Source organism: Periophthalmus magnuspinnatus, chromosome 24 (genome assembly GCF_009829125.3).
Source record: "Periophthalmus magnuspinnatus isolate fPerMag1 chromosome 24, fPerMag1.2.pri, whole genome shotgun sequence".
In the NCBI taxonomy this organism is placed as follows: domain Eukaryota; kingdom Metazoa; phylum Chordata; class Actinopteri; order Gobiiformes; family Gobiidae; genus Periophthalmus; species Periophthalmus magnuspinnatus.
Genome location: NC_047149.1, coordinates 18,621,839 through 18,645,201, shown reverse-complemented (window position 1 = coordinate 18,645,201; position 23,363 = coordinate 18,621,839). Strand labels below are relative to the sequence as shown.

General features: G+C 42.5%; 2 protein-coding genes across 8 annotated transcripts in view; one reads left to right on the top strand and one right to left on the bottom strand.

Annotated features, from left to right (window-relative positions):
- LOC117392598 (kinesin-like protein KIF13B) overlaps positions 1-11,947 on the top strand; it is a 33,990-nt gene extending 22,043 nt beyond the window's left edge. The window contains exons 31-41 of one of the 4 annotated variants that reach the window (XM_055232159.1): positions 493-611; positions 1,210-1,386; positions 1,818-1,910; positions 2,415-2,567; positions 2,919-2,996; positions 3,459-3,515; positions 3,732-3,837; positions 4,847-4,929; positions 7,705-7,773; positions 8,277-9,795; positions 10,423-11,947. In XM_055232159.1, the coding sequence (XP_055088134.1) occupies positions 493-611; positions 1,210-1,386; positions 1,818-1,910; positions 2,415-2,567; positions 2,919-2,996; positions 3,459-3,515; positions 3,732-3,837; positions 4,847-4,929; positions 7,705-7,773; positions 8,277-9,795; positions 10,423-10,694 (2,726 nt within the window). In that variant the 3' untranslated portion in view covers positions 10,695-11,947. Of the gene's footprint in view, positions 1-492; positions 612-1,209; positions 1,387-1,817; positions 1,911-2,414; positions 2,568-2,918; positions 2,997-3,458; positions 3,516-3,731; positions 3,838-4,819; positions 4,930-7,704; positions 7,774-8,276; positions 9,796-10,422 lie in introns of all 4 variants that reach the window. The other 3 variants (XM_055232158.1, XM_055232160.1, XM_055232161.1) reach the window with 3 other exon arrangements.
- Positions 11,948-12,396: 449 nt separating this feature from the next.
- The window catches only part of hmbox1b (homeobox containing 1 b), a 32,064-nt gene continuing 21,097 nt past the window's right edge, over positions 12,397-23,363 (bottom strand). For all 4 annotated transcript variants that reach the window (XM_055232244.1, XM_055232245.1, XM_033990834.2 and 1 more), the window contains exon 10: positions 12,397-16,224. In XM_055232244.1, the coding sequence (XP_055088219.1) occupies positions 16,081-16,224 (144 nt within the window). In that variant the 3' untranslated portion in view covers positions 12,397-16,080. The remainder of the gene's footprint in view (positions 16,225-23,363) is intronic.

The following is a 23,363-nucleotide window of genomic DNA, read 5'->3' as shown; positions in this document are numbered from 1 at the left end:
TCATTTTTACTGTAAATATGAAGAATGAAATGGTCAAATATGGATTTTATTTAATCTGATATGATATTTAACTGTCTTTTTTGGCTGATAACTAATATTTGGTATATTAAACACCAATATATATTAAAAATATGACAAGCCCCCACATATTGAAGTAAAGATTAGTAAAGATCACAATTGAAATTTTCACTTTTGTAAAAATTATAACAATATGTACTTTGTCTGATATGATAAACTTATACTAATACAACCACCTTTGTAACTTCATTGCATTTATTCATCTATTTACATTGTATTGAAAAAATAATCAATAAAAATATCTGCCCAAATTTTGTTTTGCGATACCCTGATATCGATATTGTCACCAACATACTGTACATCCCTTATAAACATTGCAAGTACAGAGACGTATAAACTAATGCTAAGACCGAGTATTAGTGCGGAGTTGATGCCTTTTGTTGGATTTTGTATTTTTGTTTTGTTTTCTCTCAGCGGATGATTTCCAGTCCAGGCTCTCTGCTCCTCTCTCCGGGGGCCTAGACGCTTTACTCAGTGATGAAGACGAGGATGAGTTCTTCGATCTGCACATAGTCAAACATTATGATCCAAAGGTAATGGAGCTGTTGGAATAATATAGGGGAATTATTCTGACAATAATCTTCAACCACTGTGGTTTGTCTGGGTAAAAGTCAGTGTGGAATTACCTGTGTAGTTCGACTTTGAAAGCAATATACAGTGTTATTGTTGTGTGATTGTTGTTTAATGATACACAAACACAATACAAACAAATAAAAAAACATGAATGAAAACATATACTCAAAAATAAAATTAACATAAGCCTAAACTTGCTTTGAGTTGCATCATTTGGGCCTTAAGTTTGGTCAATTTATAACAATTGCTTTAATAATATGAAATGTTTTCCCTCTCTAGCCTACTCTCAAGCGTAATCAGGTAATTTTTTTAACCAGAAATCTGTAGAGCCTATAGTGACAACTTTCTGGAGCTGTCTGTAGCTTCATAGTTACTGTAATATTAGTTGTGGATGAAGTATTGTTAGTTAGTTTGTCCCAATCGAACATTGTCGTTTGAACTGTAACTTTTGTATCAGTGATTTAATTAAATTTTTTTTTACGTCTTGAGCCATATCATGACATCAGCTACAGACCTAAGCTGCATGAGAATTAATTAAAATGTATTATTGTGTTGCAGGTGAAGGTAGAGGCGTCCTGGGACTCTACAGTTCACGACTGCCCAGAGCTGAGCCGAGCGGGAGGTGCAGACCTCCGGGTTTATTTGACGGTGAAGACTGTGGTGCAGCTGTCCCATCCTGCCCACATGAGGCTGTTACTACGGAAACGCATCTGTGTCAGTGTCACCGGGAGACAGGTCAGAAATTAGACATTAGTTTGTAAGTGTCAATACTAAAACAGAGTAGAACACGAGTAGACTATAGTTGGTTAAAAAGTATAGTAGTAGACTATAGTATAGTTAAAAAGAATGAAAGGATTAAATTAACTACTAATTGTTTAGCATTGAAAAATGTGTATTGTAAAAAACGTGCATTTTCTATTATCACTGCAGTTTTGAGGGACTGGTATTGGTACTGAGTTTTGAGTATCAAAACAGTGTTGTCACAAAACTAATATTTCAAATGCTATGTTATGGATTAGATCATAACTTGACCTTAATTTTATGAAATGCTAAGCTTCCTTTATCCAAATATACAATATGGCTGGTAAAAAATAAAAAAAACAGGAAATTTGCTAAATACTATATATAGCATAGTAATATATCACTATCTTGTATGTGTCTGACAGGGCTTTGCTCAGAGCTTCCTGAAGAGAATGTCCCAGCGCAGTACTATCCCTGGCTGCGGAGTCACCTTTGAGATTGTTTCTAACATCCCTGGGGTGAGAAGAACAGTGCACTCTGCATAAACTCTGCAGAATTACTACACATATTTATTTTGAGTTATTCTGTGTGATTTTCACAATGGTCGACACCGCAACTGACCATTCTTTAAAAATAAACAATTGATTCACGCCTTTAACCAAACATTCAATGAATAATAATGGTACATTTATGCATATAACTATATAATAATTAATATAATAATGACAACAATAAGCAGTAAATGTCAAATGTTTTTATAAAGCACAGGTCACCCTCAGGTGACCAAAGTGCTACAGGGAAGTGTATACATTTACTACTGTACTGTCTATACAATAGTAAAAGTACACAAAATAAATAGTTAAATGTTAAGGCTAAAAAAAAAACGCCACAGAATTTTATTTTATTTATTTCTTTTTTTAGAGAGGCCTCATTACAGCCATTATTTATTAAAATACGTATTTATAATTGTTCTCTAAAATATCTTTACTCTCATATCCCTCATTATTGTCTCTATTGTTTAGGATATCCATGGGCCGGAGGACAGGGAGATGTTGGCTCGGCTGGCTGCCAGTGCAGAGGAGGACCCCACAACCGACAGTGAGGCAGCCATAGAGAAGTACCTGCGTAGTGTCCTGGCTGTGGAGAACGTCCTAACACTGGACAGGCTCAGACAGGTCAGGGGTCACACAGATCCAGTCATACTTTATTCTTCTTGCAGCTAAGATTAAATAATATCAGTAATCTATAGGTTTCAAGTGATGAAATTTCTTTTTTTGCCAAAACTATTACCATTTGTACACAATTTAGAAGAAGAGTTGAATCATTGAACTACAAACTCGCTATATTAATCCTTAATATCCTGGCAAAGATGACATAATCAACACCATTTCACTGCTAGTTCAAATTAATTAAAGTTTAACTTCTTATTGAATCGAAATAGAAATAGTTATTGAATGTGCTAATTTAGGTGAAATGTCATAAATATAATTTTTTTTTTTCTTTATATGTAAAATATATATTTACAGGAGGTGGCTGTGAAGGAACAACTGGCCATCAGAGGAAAAGCCCAGAGGCACAGTCTGAGCTCTCCAAGTGTCAACCAGGTTTGACATTTATGTATTATAATCATGTTGTTTAAATTATCTGTGTGTGGTAACTAATACCTAACTTAAGCTTGTTAACATGTTTCTGGGACTGTGTTATGTTCATACTCTTGAAACAAACAAGGTTATGTAAAAATTTGATGGAGGGCAGGAAGAATTACCCAAATGAATTATCCACACATTTAGTACCTGATTTTAAGATATTATGTGCATGTTTGCTGTGGTCTCCAATGGAAACAAGAAAAAACAATATGATGAAATGAAATTGTAAATTGATCATAAATTCAAGTTAATTTGAGTTGACATTTTTGCTGCAAATTGTAAGTTACTCCAACTCTCCATCTCATTGTTACTCACTCTGTATTAAGTGACTCTGAACGCTGCGTATTGACTATTACCTACTGTTATAGCTATACTATTAACTATTTACTAACCAGTATTAACTAACCTTTGGCTGTCCAGCTGTCCTCCAGTTCTTTGGACCTGTCTTCATCCACTCACAAACTTAATGACATCAAGGTGAGACTAACCCTTAATAACACACTGAATGCCAAGTAGTTGTGTAGTGCTACGGCCTTGTTTTTTTTAATAGTGCATTTTCTGTGTGTCATTTCTTTGGATCTTGTTTGAGACCTGGGTTAGTCCGGTTATGGGCTCCTTATAGTTGTAACTTAAACTCATTTTAGATGTCCTTGGTGTGTTACTGTTAATGAATGATTATTTTTGTGACTTTAGGGTTGGGAGAGTCATCAGGACTTGTCACTGAAGCCTTCTCCAGCGAAACCTGCTGCTGCTTCCCTCAGTTCTTCAACTCTGAACAGGAGCCTCCACCCAGACACTGGTAACATTTTTTACACCTTTTTTTTTTCTTCTTCTTCTTCTTGACCAGTGGCCCCAATAGAATTATAATGTACTGTCTGAGTTTTGGGTAGTTCTGGGATATTGAGGCTTAAAATTCTGACCTCTCCTAGATAGAGATGTTACAGTATCAAATTTTAGTGTTATGATTATCATGAGAAAAGATTATTTATGATTATTGACACCACAACACAACATAAATTTAGTTTCATTGTCATTATATTGTTAAAGTATGAGACCACTATATTGTTACAGTATTAGACCAGAAGTTAAACTTTTTGAATCATAGAAAATAGAAATCATAGAAATCATAGAAAAGTTGAGATGACATAAATGGATAAAAAAAGCATTTTACATTAGCTGTACTTTTTTGGGAGTATAGATTGAATGTTAGAATCGTAAGAAGCAAAAATAAGTCATTTCCAATTATAATTTTTTTTTACTTTTAGCATTATATTGTGACCTGAATACTCACAATAATTGACTAACCTACCGTAATAATTTTGACATTTATTTATTTATTTATTTTGCTCAGATAAAGCTGAACAAAATTCTCAAACCTCTCAAAAATTAATAAAAGTGTACAGAAGGTATTCAAGAACAAGGAATAAGTAAATTTTGAGTGCAACATGTTTACAGTGTTCCTAATGTAATATATAGTTTTAGGAATGCATGTTTTGAAAAGTGAGAAAATTAAGAAAATTAGATGTTATTTGTTTCTTGTTTCTTGTACTATATTTCTGTTTTCACTTGTAAACATGAGTATATCTTACCTTAAATCAGCTGTAGTTTTTTTCATCAAATTCTTTTCAACTCTTCTTTCAACCTTTTGCTAATAAAATCCTTCTCATGACTTGATTTCTACTCAATTTTCCACACTTATAACTTGTTACTCCTCTAAAAAAATTTTCTGTCCCTTCTTTTTCTTCTGTCTCTCCCTGTTTGTATGTTTAAATATTATTCAGGTTTTGCTGCATCTTTTCTGCCCCCAGTGAAGGCAGTGCCCCGACTGCTCATGTCTCAACTTCCCGGAGGCAAAGAGGAGAAATCGGAGATGTCCTCCCCTCCTCCACAGGTACGTTCCACGCGCCACCTACACATTTTGAGGTAAACGCACATCACAGAATTCAGGACGGAAACATTCGCACATTCGCTGCTATTTCTGTCTACTGTCGCCATGGGAACAGGGGCAACGTACAGAAGGCAAACAATGGAAAGATAAAGACAGAACGTGAGAAAAGAAAAGAGTGACTATCAGGAGTTTGATCAAGTCACATGTAAAGACTACTGAAGAGAACAAATAAGTGCCATTTGAAGAAGTCACCAAAGGCTTGCAGTTTACTCCTTGTATAGTATCAATTTCAAAAGCCAAATGTATTTTATTGCTATCAAAATAATATTCCTTGATTAAAATTGTAATAATTGATTATACCTTAGAAGTACTTTTGGTAATTTTCCAAAACAGATATCTGTTTTTGCAGTTGAACTCTTATATGTGTTTGTGTACATCATGACCATGTAAACCAGACAGTTGGTCAGGTTTAATAGTTACTCAATGCTCAAAATTTGAATCCAAGCTCAACCATTGTTATTGTGTCTTTAAACTACAGGTGGGAGATGAATATATTGAAAAATGTATAATATTGCACTTGTTTTGGAGATATGCAAAATTAGTTTTCATTATAGACAATACACTCGATATTCTATTTTTAAAAAAAAAGCTATTTGAAGAAAAAAAAGAAAAAAGCAATCTTGGCAGTGTAATCCTTCAAATTAGAGTATTGTTGTAAATAAATTGTAGTAGCCTGAGAATTGAAGAGAAGAGGCATGACACTGGGGTTCTAATGCACGAGGAGTTTATTTCCCATCAGTACAAGACCCAGCACCTGGAGACATGAACCCTGAAGACATTGTGATTGTGTTGTCCATTTCAATCTAGCGCATTACTGTCTGACTGTGCTTCCATTGTAGGGAGTATTATACCTCTAAGGAAGTAGATCAAGATGAGAAGGGCTAAGCTGGCAGTGAGCCCTCAGTATAGCACAGAAAATGAATTTATCTAACAAGTATAAAGTGATTTTTCTGCACATTGTGGATAATTTTACACAAAATCTTTTGGGATTGTTAAACCTCAAGTGGTCATCTTATTGCCATAATATAGTCTTAATACACTTTGAATATTGTCATTAAGATAATATTTTTTTTTAAATATATATCAATATTGCCTAACCATTACTTGTTTGAAAATGTATGTATGAAAATAGTGTGTTTGTGAGAAACCATTGGCCCAGATTGGTATTCCATAAAATGTGATAAAATAAATGGCATTAAAAGAATACGATTTTTCTACAGGTAGATTGAGGTGTCTAAAATGAAATATTAGTAAAGGTTTTTTCTGGGTGTCTGGACTCTGAGGTCCTGTGTGTCTTTGTATTTGGATGAAGTGAGATAATAAAGAACAGATTAAGCGTTTGTCTTCAATCATCTAAACCACAAAAGACACCAGAGTCTCCAGACTACAGTGGAACTTATTGGTCTGATTAGCGGCTCACACAGAGGGGAGGCCAATCAGAGCACGTTGTGTCAGTATGGAGTGGAGACCCGCAGATCCTGTTGTTGAATTGTTTTAAATTCAGGTTCTAATGAGCACTTGCCTTCTCCCTGTGAGGCCCTGCTGTAGGTCAACACAAAACAAAGAGATGGGGCTCTCGGATATAATCACAGCAATGAAGGGAGCTGAACGTGAGTGTCTTTGAAAGATGGCAGGGGGATTTATCAAGCTGTACTTTGATGAGAATAATAAATGAGGCTGATTTAAAAGTAGTAGAAATATTATAGAAATTGGAAGACTTTTAGGAATGTCAAGATTTTTGTTGTTTTATTTCAAATCCATTTTCATACATTGTAAATCCGTAGTTATAATTATACACTCAAGCAAAAAATACACTAGATCTTAATTAAAATGCACTGTTTTGGAGTCCTGATTAGAAAAATGGGTATCCTGCTTGACAAGTCAGCAAAGTTTTTTTTCATTGCCATTGTGTAACTTTGTAGAGCATCAATATTACTGAGACAACGTGTTTTGCCTTCTATGTACCTTTAAAATATAGTAACATAGTGGGATAGTACTAGAAAGTATGCAGCACTAAACTGGACATGCAAGTATCTACAAACGTGTTTTACTCTTAACAACAGTAATTAAAACCTCTGTATTCAATGTAAAAACAAAAAAAAAAAAACGAAGGAGAATTGACAGTGACCGTGAGTTTTTATGTGAACTGTAGGATGCAGAGATGAACAGAATCGTTGTGTTTGACTTCCTGAACTTTGACCCCACGCCCGCGGTCAGTGTCAGTGGAGCCATGACCCCAATCAAAAGTCCGCTTCACAATTATAATCATACAGCTCTTCTGATTGATGACTCGTTTAAATCATATCTATCTGAGTTCTTTTTAAATGACAACATGGCATAAATGACTATTGAACCATGAAGTTCACTGATTATGTGGATTATCATCTGGATTAAACCAATATTTGAGTCAAAATCTTGAGTGGTGTTTGGAGATCCTAGGCTTGATTGACATGTCATGTACCAATCGGACCGATGGCAATAAAACAGTGCTCAGCTGCATGTGAAAAATAGCTTGTGATGAAAATGTATGGACTCATAATTACGACTTTGTTTAATGTGATTTTTGTTAATTGGCAATAAACATGCATAAAGAAGGAGCACAGTATAATTAAGTAGCTGTGCTGTTTATTGTTTACCATTCTGTAATCCATGATAAAAAATAATTGTATGTAGTAGTACAAGCCAATACTGATACTGCCATTCTGATGTCTTCCCCAGCCCAGTCTTCCACGGATCATGGTGCAGTCTGCCAGTGTAGAAGAAGGATTGAGTCGTTTACAGCAACCGGTAAGACAAGTGCGACTATTCGAATAATGTGCCTATTCAAAATAATACTGTTACTGAATAATGGGTGTCAATCCCTGGTCTGGCACAGTTCTAGTGTTTAGTGTTTTTTGTTTGTTTTTTTTTAAACCAGTGTACTTTTGCTTAAGATGATGAAAATGATCCATAAAATCAGTTTTGACATACACTGACGATAACGTCCCTACCATGATAACACACCTTGCATATTCTGTTAATTACATCTGTATAAATTAAACAAAATATTGGATGTGACTTTATAATAACTACATCTTAATTAGCCTTAATTAGTAATAAAGTACTTTTAAGTCTTTGTTCATTCTGTTAAGGCTATTAAAAGTGTAGTTATTATAAATTGTTGTTACCATTTAACTTTATAAATAGCAATAAACTTTTTTTTTGTTTTTATAGAGGCCCCCTTCACTGCTTGCCAAGAAAGAAATATGTAAAAATGTATTTTTTATGTATTCATTTGTTTATTTTTGAAGGTTCCCATTGAGAAAATCATTCCCTGTGACATCACACTGGAGAGCCCTAAATCGGTCCATGCTCCGCCTTCTGTTGTCCCAGAGACAGAGGATTCCACCCCGAGTCCCGTCAGTGAATTGTCCAGCGGTTACATGTCCACCAGCATCTCCACAGCAACGCTGTCCGACGTGTACACCCTGAGTTGGGACCTGCCTCCTCTGTCTAGCACCAAAACGGAAGAGGAGGAAGAGGACGAGGAAATCGCAGCCGATCGGGAATTTCTGCTGGATGACAAATCGCTCACGGAGGAATTGGAAAAAGATTTGCAAAAACGTCAACTACATCAAGAACAAATGAACAGCGCAATATCTGAAAAGGTAGTCCAACAATGCCATTTAGACAACAAAAATGAACAAGAAGTTGAAATTCTTGCTTCTAATCATGAGGACAATGCAGTGCCAATCAAATCACTAGTGGCAGATGAGGAAGGTACAAATGAGATGAATGCCAAAAATCCTGTACACAATGGGACAACGTCAGATCAAAAAAGTATAAATGAACAAAAAGACGATCAGCCAGTTCAGACATCAGCTCTTGAAATATCCAGAGTAGATGATAAAGATTTAGAAGAAATCCTACTTGAAAATGACCAAATGTTAACTGTAGCTACAGAAGTTGAATTAGCAGATCAGCCTCAAACAACTATAGTCAATGGACAATCTTCTTGCTTGGTATCAGAGGAATCTAAACTTTCAAATCTTGTTTCAACCCAAAATGACAATTCAGCAAAGTCAAAAGATGATATAGAAGAGATCCAGTCGGAAAATGATGAAAAATCTATGGAACAACTACAGCCATTGAGGCACGATGTTATAGAATCAGTTATAGATTTGGATGAGACAGTTCAGGAATCTAAAGATAACCTAAAGTCTTCAAACATGGAATCTGAGCAAGTGGACCCCTCAGTTACTGTTACAACAAAGGCACCAGAAGGAGAAACATTGGCACTTAAAAATGATCAGTCTATAGCTATTGCTGCAGAAAGTGAAACCAAGTCAACTGCAGATTTGTCAAGTAATTTGGAGAAGAGTTCAGCAGAGGTCAATGGACAGTCTTCTAACTTGATATCTGAAGGAAGTGGGACAAATCAAACTGTTAAAATCAGCTCAGAAAGATCAACAGATGTACTACCATCTTCTTCTAATGTTGCATCGTCTAAACCACCAGCTGCAAGTCCCTTCAAGATTACAAAGAAAGTCAAGTCTTCAGACCTCAGGTCCTTTCAGCCAATCATAGACGAGGATGACCCTGCCACAGAGAGGTCAGGGAGTTCAGGGACGCACCTGTCTGTTCCCACAGAAACGTTGGAGATTATTTCAGACTCAGAGGAAGGAGAAGCCAATGGCGTCGTGCCCGAATGGTTAAAGGAGGGAGAGTTTGTGACTGTTGGGACAAATAAGTATGGCACTGTGCAGTACGTGGGGCCCACCGATTTCGCACCAGGAATCTGGATCGGAGTGGAGCTGGAGGTACCGGCAGGTGAGTAGTGCACAATAATTTGTGAATTTGCACTGCAATATCAGTAAGGGCTCCCAGTTCTGTCCATGTTGATGTTTGGTAAACCTCATCTTTTGATCATCTTCAGTTATAATACTCACTATAATGGAGGTAAAGTTAGGCTTGAATGGTCAATACAATCACATTGTGTTGAGCAAAATATAGCAAAACAAACCACTTTGATTGTAAATTTAACAAAACTTGAATTAGTGCATTTTATTAATGTGAGGCAGCATTTCCTATATTTTGACCAACTTTTTAACTAGCATTGGTCAGTGCTTCTTTAGTAAAAAAAAAAAGGGGGGGGTAAACGGGATTTTTATGGAATTAAAAACTTTCGAGAGTCCAGCTGGGACTGCAATCAAGTTTACAATATTGCATCCTTAATGAAGGGGTCAGAATATGTTCAATGGTAAATGGTCACATTTTTCTATAGCGAACCGCCAACCTTCGGATCAGTGGACAAACACTCTACCAACTGATCTACTGTCGCCCCTAAATGGTAAAGGTGGAGGGCAGTATATTTGCACTGGCTTTTTGCTAATAGCCAAAAACAATAGCTGCCATGCTTTTAGTTGAACATGCATTGAGATGTGTTTGTGCCCTCAGGTAAGAACGACGGCTCAGTGGGAGGTAAACACTACTTCCACTGTAACCCTGGATACGGGGTCCTGGTGCGCCCCAGTCGAGTGACCCGCGCCTCTGGGACCAGCAGCAAACGAAGAAGACAACAAAAGCGCCGCAGTGCCAACCTCTCTGGGTCGAGCCCCAACCTAGCGGCACTCACTGCTCTCGCCAAAGGGGAGGGGCCAGGAGGGGCGGGAGGTGGGGCCACAGGGCGAGGCGGGAAAGGAGAGAACCGCAAGTCATGGAACACATAGATGCACATAGACTCAATGCTTTCAGGTGTCAGGTTAATTGTAAGTATGAGTTTTGGACATGGGAGAGCACATAAGCCCAGAATTCATCAGATAAAGTGGAACTGTGAGAATTCCTGTAGTTCAGTTGCTTCTACATCATGGACAGATTATTGGTCAAACTCGTCAGCAAGTTTCTGATAAACATATTTGGGCAAAGATTGTGTTGATGAGGGGTTTTATCATCAAAATATCTAGTTAACGATGGCTTCTACATTTGGTACCTGATCTTAATCTCAAACAGGTAACAGATTCAACAAGTTGTCTAGGCTACTTCCTCCATCTGACAAAAACATATGAATTTTCCAAAATGCACTTGAAAGAAGCGTAATTATTCAACGATAAGGTTAGAAAAAACTCCACATGAATGTTTTTAATAATGATGCCAATGTTTTTATCCTACTGCCACTGAACTTGGTTTGTCCTGAATACATTTTAAAGCATAGACTGCAGAACAGATTTGTATTTAGATTCCAACGCTACACTTCATACGATTTTTATTAGGCCAAGAGCAATTGTGTGAATGTATTTTATATTGACGTCTTCAGACTTTGCCTCTGTGCCTTTTAAGTATCAAATTACTACAGTATGTGAAACATTATTGTGTTAAAGGTACATTATGTAATTTTTCTGATGGATGATCTGTCTGTCTGCATCTGTTATTGCATTGCCTGGTATGTTCCACAGTTTGGCATTAAACTTGTCTATATCTGGAGACGAGCAGTTGACGCCATCTGTCCAAGTTACAGGTCAGATCTGTGTAGAGGCCATGCTGCACGACACTCGCAGTAAGAATGATTTTGCATGATTTTGAAGTTATTGGAATAAAGGCAAAATAGATACATTAAATTCCTAGCTTACAGTCTCCATAAAAACAAGCAGGTAGTCAACCTCTACCTGAAATTTCCACAATGTACCTTTAATGAAGAAATGATGGAGTTGAACTGTCTTGTTTGAATGTGCCAATCTACTTTTTAAACAGCTCCTGCACTTTCACTCTGATCTCCCTGGATATAACTGTATTGGTTGTAATAATGTGTTTCGGGAAAGCTACTGTGGGTGTGGGGAGGGCCATGGATGAGTTAAAACAAAGTTAATGAGGGAGATTATGCATTTAATATTATGTTTGTATGAAAAAGATTTTATACTTTGGTCTTTTTGAATGTAGAGATGTTTATTTATTTGATGAAATTGTTCCTAATAAAACAAATCAACTTAACACTGAATGTTATATATGTCACTGATTCAGATGCACTGCTTAAAGAACTTTAACGTAAGACCCTTTTTTCAATGCCAGTGAGTAGTTTTGTCACACTGTACTTGATACTTATTCTTGAGTAATACATCTTTAAGTAACAATACTTTGTTACTGCTTTAATATCTTGTCATATCAACTGTGTAAATGTATAAATGGTATTTTTTCTTATATGTCCTAACCATGGAATGACACAAAATTGCTTTTGTTTTTAGTGAAACAAAATTCAAGTGTTGGTACTTAAAAAAAAAAATCCTACTAATACCATTTTACTTTGATAAGACTCAAATTGGAAAAAATAAAATAAAATAATATATATAAAACATTAATATTTGGCTACTGACATGGGTACCTATATACATTTCTTGCCAAATATTTTTCTCCACAAATTCACACAAAGCACCTCATGGCTCATTGATATAGCTTTATTCTCTTGTACATTTTATATATCATACTAAAATAAACACAAGTTAAAAATGAACAAAGAAACTGTACAAAAAATGTTTATATACTACATCTTAATTACAGAACAGTCTACTGTCCAAAAAAGGCACTAAATTCTGAAATGGGCAATTACAGTAATAAGAACTTAAAGAGTTACGAGTTAGCGTCCAGTCTTCTGCTGAGTTTGGGATGTGGGAGCGGCACGTGGACGGGGTGCGTGGACATGTTTGACCCTGACACACCATGAGAAGACGCCCCCTACTGAGCACACGTGAACATTACAACACCAGTGAGGCCCCCAGTGTGTCCCATGTCAGTTCAAACCACATTAAATACTGCTGGATTCTACCATAGACGTGCTAATAGTCAGACAAAGGCAATTTAAAGTGTCTTTTGTTTTGTAATCTCAAAATGCACTCTCACAGCTAATTAAATGATGTGTCCCTTACTATATTAGCCTACCTATTACAATGTCACACCAGACTCCATAAAAGTGCACGTATTGATGTTTTTCCTGAAAATCTGACCACATAAAATGTGCCTTCATCTTAAAGCTTAGACATGTCAAAAATTCACATAATCAACTTTGGTACAATTATTGATCAAATATTTCAAATTTCTATACAAACTTAAATCAACCAAAACATTTAAGTTTTGTTTGTTTTTTCAACTTTTATTAGGAGGGGGAGACATTTCATTCATCTTTTTGATCATCATTAGGGATAGTGATAGATGACTTAAGTCTTTAAGTAGTTGGAGATATGTTTCATTCATTTGGAAATCATTTTTGTAATCAGCTTTTACAATCAAAGTCAAGTTTGGTGTCAGTTTTTCCCTTCTCGGGCGATACAGGTGAGACAAAGGTTGCTATGGGTTACAGGTAGCCAATCGGATATGAGCTTTTAAAGAGTTTGGTGTGGCATGTGAAGATTTTACTGATTCATTATATTAAAAGCTTACGGGCTTCATTCAAGCTTTAGTTTTCATAAGGTGCGTCATCATTCATTTTCACAAATAGCTTACCAATACTAGACGGGGAGACTGCTGTTCAGTCAAGTATGTTTAAAAATAAAAAATAATTGAAAAAGTGTAAAATAAAAAAAGTGATTAATTTAACATTAAAGCATGACTAATTTCAAAACATGTCATTCTTTTTGTACATCACAATAAAAATGAGTATAAATACACATGTTTTATCATTTCACTCTTTCCTTTCAAACACAGGTCCCCTTTGTGAGCTGAAGCTTGTTCAAGCTAACCCGTTTGGTAAAGTCGGGGATTTGAGGAATACTTGGATACTTTTACATACTTATTAGCATACTATACTGCGGATCCTGAAAAGTTACATTTATATGTCAAAGATGAGGCAACAGAGACTGTAGCTTGGCACTATATTTTGACAGCTCTGTTAGCTTACCACTTGTGTAAATAAAAAGTGGGAAATGCTAACTTAACTTAGCGTCTGACAGAACAGCAAACAGCTCTGAGCTGGTGCCACCTGTCAGACCAGGCGCTCTTCTGCCAACATCCTATGCAGCTCATCTTTAGCATAAGGACCTGGAGTCTTTGAGACCAACACATTTAAACACACTATGGACCTTAGGCCTGACCCAAATCTCAGTCTGGGACTGAAAGTGCTCACACTTTACAAGTGAAACAGTAACAGCCTCATCGCTAACACACACGCCACCGGGCAGGCTCTTGGACCACTCATCTGTCTGTAGGGGCCCTCTATACGGCCCCTTTGTGGGACCACTCCGTGGGACTCCCTCTGAGTTTGATTAGGAACCTCAGACCGGTCCCTTTGAGGCAGAGCTCTGTCCCAGTGACAGTCTAAAACAGAAGCGCTCTGAGGCTAGTATAAAGAGGCATCGTCACACACAGTATTAAAGAGCAGGTTCAGTATTATTCATATAAGTGGCTGCTAAACGTCTAAGTGTGCGACACAGGCCTGCTGTAGACACACCAAAGGAGCTGGGCTCTTAAGACTCTGTCGCTACGGTCTTTCCTTTGGCATGAACAGCATGAAGCAAAGCACAAACCCCATCCTTATACAACTTAAATTAGCTTGATTATCACATTGACCCTAAAAGTGATTTCCAAAGTACTTTACAATAGCATAACTGGGAAGCTAAATACCAAGGCAAAATGATTGTACATCCAATCCCCATCTGGACTCAGCTTCAGTGAAACCTGCTGCTGGCTGCCATCCACAGTCATGTTTTCTCTTTTACAGTAATGTCTTTGCATGTCTTCTGATGCCTTTTCATAGTGGTTCTGTGAGGTCATTATTATTGGAGTTTAGATTCGCAGTCAGCCGCAGTTTGACCTTTGACCCCGAGCAGCTCTTCCAGTGTGGAATGATGAGGAGGGCAGGTCCGTGAGGAGGTGACAGAGCAGGTAAAGTAGGTAGGTCGTTGTACGCGAGTGAGACTGAGAACTGTAGTTATTGATAATATTTACAGTACAGCTATATCTGAGGTCTACTGAGGTGTTCTGAGGGCTGGCTCAGACTGAGGGAGATAAGAGAGGTATCCGGTGAGCAGGAGAGGACAAAACATGCTTCGCTCCTTGGCTTTTTTTAAGGTTACGTCCACATTAATGCACATTCATTTACAGCTGCAGTCTTGGTTAAATAAAAAAAAAAAAAAACATGTCCAGAAACTTTAATGCTAATAAGACAATGCAATATTTTAATACACTGCATTAAACATTTTGGCTTTTGATTGTCTCCTAGATATGATTTTTAGGTGCCCCTTGCCCTACCCATTCCCCTGAAAAATATTAGCAAACCAAAAAGGTTCTATTCTTCCTCCTTCCCTCCTCAATACACAAAGGGAAAGATATGTCATAACAGGGTATTACCCAAAGCTCATTGCTACAGGCTTTAGACCATTTCATAGGTTCACATATTTTTGCTTTAAGAATAAATGGTACAATATACTACAACTCTTATCAACAGGGAAAAGGCTCATAATTTGTATAACATTTTGGGCGGTTGGCCAAGATAAGAATAATTCTGTAAGTGTTGTAGAAGGCTGTAAGAAGTTATTTTCCTACCAAGAAAAAGTGTGAAACCAAGCGGCAAGTTGGTGCAAAACAGAAATCCAAAAAAGTACTTTATGAATAAAAAATATTTAAAAATAAACCCTGACAAGCCAGATGGTCTGATCCACAGAACCACCTTGAGGAAATAGTTATTTATTGTAAAGCAACAGTATCAGCCTATCCTGAATTTTGCCAAGATGGACCAACTGGCCAAAATGATCTAAAGAAAACATGACCTGATATGTTCATAAAAAGTTTTCTAGGCTGGATATCATTAAACCATCCTCTTTATTTTCTATAGTTTTTAATTTAATTTTATATAAACGTGAAAACGCATTAGTGTGGACGTAGCCTTTTATCCCGAGTTTGAGTTGGATAGTTCCTTGAGACTCAAAGCATGTGTGCAGAGAGAGAGGTATTGAGTGGATGAGGAGTAGAGTTGATACGGACAGACCCGTTTCGCTGTCCCGTGTGGTGATATCATGACTGCAGATACGACTGTTTATACATAGAGGCGGGCCTATATGTTTTTACTAAGAGGAGAGAGATGTCTTTGAGCCCCTGCTGTTTGGACCCGTGCGCCCCGTAGTCCCCCTGAGGTGCTCATTCGTCCTCCAGAGCTTCGGTCTTGATGTCGCTGGGCACACCTCCGGTCCGGGACAGGGCCAGGATGGTGTGATTCACTGCAGCCATCTCCACGGCCAGAGAGATGGGATCCTGGTGCTCTGTGTGTGCCGCGTTCTCCTCCTGAAAACAAATAAACAAAAAACAAAAATTACAAAGGGTAAAGTTGGATCACTGCTAAGAAATACATATACATGGGTTTTAGCTTACTGTTATAGGTGCTATATTTTGAGCACAATTCAAAATATCATATTAACGGTCTAAATTTTTCCATTATTTTGAAACCCATGGATATAATGTTTACAGAGAGGTGGTTTTCAGAGGACACTACAACAGTCTGTAGTCCTGCTGTAGGATATAAGTAGCAGAATAAGGAATATGCCAAGTGAAAATCTCATTTTATCCCTACAGGATTACATGAAGAGTAAGGAGGAGGACTGCTGTAATTAACATTTCTGGAAAATGGGTCAACATACATTTTTGAGTACGTCTTTGTCGTAACGGTGCGGATAGGACCAAAGGATGCAGACCAGAGCAGTTTTAACAGTGTTTATTTACAGCGGTGAAAATGCAGTCTTTAAACAGGTCACAAGAGCAGGTACAGGAACCGGGGAGCGGGAGACGGGTCAGGCGGGTGCGGTGCAGGTAGAGGCGGGCAGGACAGGACCAGGACGGGGATAGAAGCAGGTGCGGTACCAGGGCGGGCGGAGCAGACGAAGACCAGAGCGGGGAGCGGGTGACAAACCAGAGACCAGGACCGGACAGGAGACGAGACGAGCAGGAGACGAGACGAGCAGGAGACGAGACGAGCAGGAGACGAGACGAGCTGGAGACGAGACGAGCAGGAGACGAGACGAGCAGGAGACAAGACGAGCTGGAAGCGATACCGGGACTGGAACGTGGCGGCAGGAGCTGGGCGAGTAGAGGCAGGAATCTGGAGGGTGCATAAATCCAAATGAGCATTTGCAGGAAAGTACCATATAACGAAGCTTAGCAAGAAACATTCACGTTTTACACGCGGACGGTCTGGCACCGAGTGTAGACTGCCAAGCCTTCTTGTACTCAGCAGCAGGTGGTGGTGATTAGGCTGATGCACCCCAGGTGTGCACGGGAGGAGTCAGGCACTCCACCCAGCTCCAGACACACAGGTAGGGGAGGGGGAGAGAGCACGGGAGGACAGGGAAAACTGACATCATGACAGTACCCCCCCCCTAAGGTCCACCTCCTGGTGGACCCCCAGGCTTGTCAGGATGAGCGCGGTGGAAGTCTCTCACCATGTCGGGGTCCAGAATGCGTGCCCTGGGCACCCAGGATCGCTCCTCCGGACCGTAACCCTCCCAATCGACGAGGTACTGGAGGCCCCTACCACGGCGACGAACGTCAATCAGGCGGCGGACGGTGAACGCCGGGTGGCCGTCAATGACTCGGGCGGGCGGTGGGGGATCGGCCGGAGGGCACAGGTCGCTGGTCCGGACTGGTTTAACCTGGGAGACGTGAAAGGTCGGATGAATCCGGAGAGACGGGGGTAACTGGAGGCGCACCGCCGATGGATTTATGATCCTCATGATCTTAAACGGTCCCAGGAATCGGGGGGACAGCTTACGGGAGTCCGTCTTCAGCGGGACCGTCTTGGCGGAGAGCCAAACCATCTGGCCAGGTTGGTATACGGGCGCCGGGACACGGTGGCGATCGGCCGTCGCCTTAGTGCGCGCTCCAGCCCGAAGAAGGGCCGCCCTGGCCTTCTTCCAGATCCGGCGACAGCGCTGGAGATGGCGCTGAACAGACGGGACGGCGAGGTCCCTCTCCTCCGTGGGAAAGAGAGGGGGTTGATATCCCAGCGATGCCTCGAAGGGGGACATACCAGTGGCGGAACTCACGAGGGAGTTGTGAGCGTACTCTATCCAGGGCAGGTGAGTACTCCAGGTCGCGGGGTTGGCGGAGGCTGTGCACCGTAGGGCCGACTCCAGGTCTTGGTTGGCCCGCTCCGTCTGCCCATTAGATTGTGGATGGAACCCGGACGTGAGGCTAACCGTGGCCCCCAAACTGTCGCAGAAAGACCGCCATACCTGAGAGGTGAATTGGGTCCCTCTGTCGGACACGATGTCCACCGGGATGCCGTGGAGTCGGAAGACATGACTGGTCAGCTGGTCGGCAGTTTCTTTGGCTGTGGGGAGCTTAGGCAGGGCAACGAAATGGGCGGCCTTGGAGAAGCGGTCCACAATGGTGAGAACCACCGTGTTCCCCTGGGAAGGGGGAAGGCCCGTCACGAAGTCCAAGGCGATGTGGGACCAAGGGCGACGAGGAACTGGGAGAGGATGCAAGAGACCAGAAGGGGGTGAGTGGGAGGCCTTGGCCCGAGCACATACCTGGCAGGCGGCGACATAAGCCCGGGTGTCTGTGTCCATCGTGGGCCACCAGAAGCGTCTCCTGAGGAGGGAGAGAGAGCGACCGGCACCAGGATGGCAGGCGAAACGGGAGGCATGGACCCACTGGAGCACCTGAGACCGGACAGAATCGGGAACAAACAGTTTATCTGGAGGGCCGTTACCTGGGTCGGGGTCGTTGGTCTGGGCCTCTCGGACGGTGTCCTCGATATCCCAATGGACCGCGGCCACCACACACGAGGAGGGGATAATTGTTTCTGCGGTGACCGGGCTATCCTCCAGGGCGAACTGGCGGGAGAGGGCATCTGGTTTGACGTTCCGAGATCCGGGGCGGTAGGTGAGGAGAAAGTTGAAGCGGCTGAAGAAGAGGGACCAACGAGCTTGACGGGGATTGAGGCGCCTGGCGGACTGGATGTACTCCAAGTTTTTATGGTCGGTCCAGACGATGAATGGTTGCTCCGCCCCTTCGAGCCAGTGGCGCCACTCCTCCAAGGCCAGCTTTACGGCAAGGAGCTCCCGATCCCCCACGTCATAATTGACCTCGGCCGAGGACAATCGCCGGGAAAAGAAGGCGCAGGGACAGAGGCGGTTGTGGGGGTCGAACCTCTGCGAAAGCACGGCCCCCACTCCCGAGTCGGAGGCGTCGACCTCCACGATGAATTGCCGTGAAGGGTCGGGCTGGTGCAGGATGGGAGCGGAGGTAAATAGTCTCTTAAGCTTCTCGAAGGCTGTCTGCGCCTCAGGAGACCAGGCAAACTGCAAAGCAGGAGAGGTGAGTTTAGTTAAGGGCGAGATAACCCTACTAAAATCCCGGATGAAACGTCTATAAAAATTGGCAAAGCCGATAAATCTCTGGAGCTGTCTCCGGCTGGTAGGAACGGGCCACTCAGTGACAGCCTGGATCTTTTCAGGGTCAGCTCTTACTTGGCCCCGCCCCACAATGAAGCCCAAAAAGCTGACCTCCTCTGCGTGAAACTCGCATTTCTCAGCTTTCACGAACAGTTTATTCTCGAGGAGGCGCTGGAGAACCTGGCGAACGTGCTGATGATGCTCCTGGGGGGACCGCGAGAAAATCAAGATGTCATCCAAGTAAACAAAGACGAATCGGTTAAGGAAATCACGGAGCACATCGTTGATGAGGGCTTGGAATACGGCAGGGGCGTTGGTGAGACCGAAGGGCATAACCAAGTATTCGAAATGTCCCAGGGGTGTCTTGAAGGCCGTCTTCCATTCGTCTCCCTCCCTGATGCGCACCAGGTGGTACGCATTCCGCAAATCCAACTTGGAGAAGATGGTCGCACCGTGGAGGGGCGTAAATGCCGAGTCCAGTAAGGGAAGCGGGTATTTATTCTTTACAGTTATATTGTTCAGACCCCGGTAATCAATGCAAGGCCGCAGGGATTTGTCCTTCTTAGCCACAAAGAAGAACCCCGCTCCCACGGGTGAAGTGGACGGGCGGATGATTCCGGCAGCCAGGGACCCACGGATATAGTCCTCCATTGACTCGCGTTCAGGTTTAGACAGGTTATATAGCCTGCTAGATGGTAGTGGGGCACCCGGCAGGAGGTCAATGGCGCAGTCATATGGGCGGTGGGGCGGTAAAGAGAGGGCCTTGCTCTTGCTAAAAACCTCCCCCAGGTCGTGATATTCAGCAGGCACCGAGGACAGATTGGGGGTGTCTGGGGACGGATCAGCGACAGGAACGGACCTCCCGGCCGGAGGGAGGGCGGACCGAAGGCACTTGGCGTGGCAATCGGGACTCCAGCCCGAAACTCCGCCCCTGGCCCAATCGAAAACAGGGTTGTGGGCGCGTAGCCAGGGGTAACCAAGGACCAGAGGAGAAGCGGAGGAGGACAGGACATGAAACTGACGGTTCTCTTGGTGGTTGCCGGACAGAATCACGGTGACAGGTTCTGTGATGTGAGTGATGTGCCCCAGAAAACGTCCATTGAGCCCCTGGGCATTTAAGGGGCGTTCGAGGGGCTCCAGGTAGACCCCGAGCTGCTCCGCGACTTGGGCATCAATAAAGTCCCTCTCAGCCCCGGAGTCGATAAGGGCGGAAACGCATAAGGTCTCTGTGCGAACGCACAGGGTGGCGCTGAGCCGCAGTCTATTAGAAGAGTCCAGGATGTGTTGCTCGCCCACCAGTACTCCCAGTGCTACTGGTGGGCCCCCCCTTTTGGCCGAACTGGGCAAGTGACCACATAATGTCCGCGCTCACCGCAGTAGAGGCAAGCCCCGGCCAGACGACGCCTCCGTTGACGCTCCTCGGCCGACACAAGGGTCCTGTCGAGTTGCATGGGCTCATCCGGCGGGGGCGGGGCAGCGCGTGGCTCCGGCGGGACCGGTGACCGGCGTCTCTCTCGGCGACGAGCCCGTAGGCGGTTGTCTATACGGTGAGTGAGGGAGATGAGGGTCCGCAGGTCGGGGGGTTCGTCCCGGGAAACCAATTCATCTTTCAAAGTCTCGTTCAGGCCCCGCACAAACACAGCCCGCAGCGCGCTGTCCGTCCAGTCCAGCTCCGCCGCATGTGTCCAGAACTCAATGGAATAATCCGCTACCGTCCTGGAGCCCTGGCTGAGAGTCAATAACCGGGAGGCAGCATTGTCCTGGTAGTGCGGGTGGTCAAACACCAGCTTAAACGTGGACACAAATTCATTAAAATCCAGGCTATCCACAGACGTCTTCATTAGGCGCGCCTCTGCCCACTGGAGAGCTCTGCCCCGGAGTAATCCACATATATATCGGATCTTGGTGGCCCCCGAGCTGAAACGAGAAGGGCATTGCTGGAACATGAACTCGCACTGGAACAGGAATCCGCGACAGAGGTGAGGTTGTCCAGCATACGGCTCCGGATCCGTGCCTCTCGGCTCCGGGAGGCGTGGCGGCGCTCCAGCTGCAGCAGGCGGGGTGACGAGGAGCGCGGCCACCTGGTGGTTAAGCTGTGCCACCTGCTGGGACAATGTCTGATTTAGCTCCAATAGAGTTCGAATGGATTGTTCATGCTGACCCAGCACCGCCTCGGGGTGAGAGTGCGTGAGGCGGCGCGTCTGGTCCGGATCTGAGCCTGCTTGGTCCATAGTGGCCAGACCGTTCTGTCGTAACGGTGCGGATAGGACCAAAGGATGCAGACCAGAGCAGTTTTAACAGTGTTTATTTACAGCGGTGAAAATGCAGTCTTTAAACAGGTCACAAGAGCAGGTACAGGAACCGGGGAGCGGGAGACGGGTCAGGCGGGTGCGGTGCAGGTAGAGGCGGGCAGGACAGGACCAGGACGGGGATAGAAGCAGGTGCGGTACCAGGGCGGGCGGAGCAGACGAAGACCAGAGCGGGGAGCGGGTGACAAACCAGAGACCAGGACCGGACAGGAGACGAGACGAGCAGGAGACGAGACGAGCAGGAGACGAGACGAGCAGGAGACGAGACGAGCTGGAGACGAGACGAGCAGGAGACGAGACGAGCAGGAGACAAGACGAGCTGGAAGCGATACCGGGACTGGAACGTGGCGGCAGGAGCTGGGCGAGTAGAGGCAGGAATCTGGAGGGTGCATAAATCCAAATGAGCATTTGCAGGAAAGTACCATATAACGAAGCTTAGCAAGAAACATTCACGTTTTACACGCGGACGGTCTGGCACCGAGTGTAGACTGCCAAGCCTTCTTGTACTCAGCAGCAGGTGGTGGTGATTAGGCTGATGCACCCCAGGTGTGCACGGGAGGAGTCAGGCACTCCACCCAGCTCCAGACACACAGGTAGGGGAGGGGGAGAGAGCACGGGAGGACAGGGAAAACTGACATCATGACAGTCTTATGGAAATACTATAGATTTTTGTCACAGCCTTTGCATTGCACTTTGGATAAACAAAAGATTACCCTCTCTTAACCACTTTCAAAATCTGCTACCCCAATCAAAACGTTTGACTCAAAAACTGTTTTTCTTCCGCTGGCAGTAGCTGGATGTGTACTGAGCACTTTGTCACACACAATGAAAGGGATTGCAAATGTCAAAAGTAAACGCCTGACATTTATACATTTTATCTGTGAAGATTTTCAGTAAACAAATCTGAATCCGCTCAGGCCTTCAAGTTTTACATTGTTGCATATAATCTATATTTTAGGTTTCTTTACATTTCAAACAAGCAACCAATGTTTACCGGTAACTTATTCATTTATTAACTATCCATGTAACTTCCTGTAATCGTGAAGGAAGAGATTGCAGACCAGGTAGAGAGTTGAAAGAAGTTTATCTGATCAGATGAATGAAGTTACAGACAGCAGGCACATGTGTTGCGTTTCAGAGGAGTTTTCCAGTACTTAAAGCCCCATCCAGGTACTATCTATAGAAGACAGGTCTTATAAGGACTTAACTCATTTTCCATACTGTCAGTACAAGGTCACACAGGGATGTATAGTTAGCTGTTTGCAGAGAGGTAGAATACGTCACTAAGAGATGCCTGCAGTCACTAAAAGATGGATTACTAGACCTCTTGTCAACCTGCAAAGGAATACCAGTATCATGTGACCGAAGCAGCTGGTTCTAGTGAAGACATCTTAAAATAAATATGTGTCGCATTCTTACAGAGACACAAATTCACCTCAATGCTTAAGACACAAAGTATTCAACTCGAGATTTAAGAGTAAAGTAAAAATCATGCTTTCACTTCCCTTATGGATCAATGAAGCTGGTCTAAGATTAGCTACAGTCACATTACACTTTGCAAACTTGGTTCAAGTGCAAGTATATTCTTTATATAACAACTGGAGTAATACACAAAATAAGTTACTATACAAAGGTTAATCCACACATGTAATGAAATATTAAATGACCCCGTAATGTCTTTCTACTCATTGTGGCGAGGTGCAGAGCGGGTCGAGCTTGT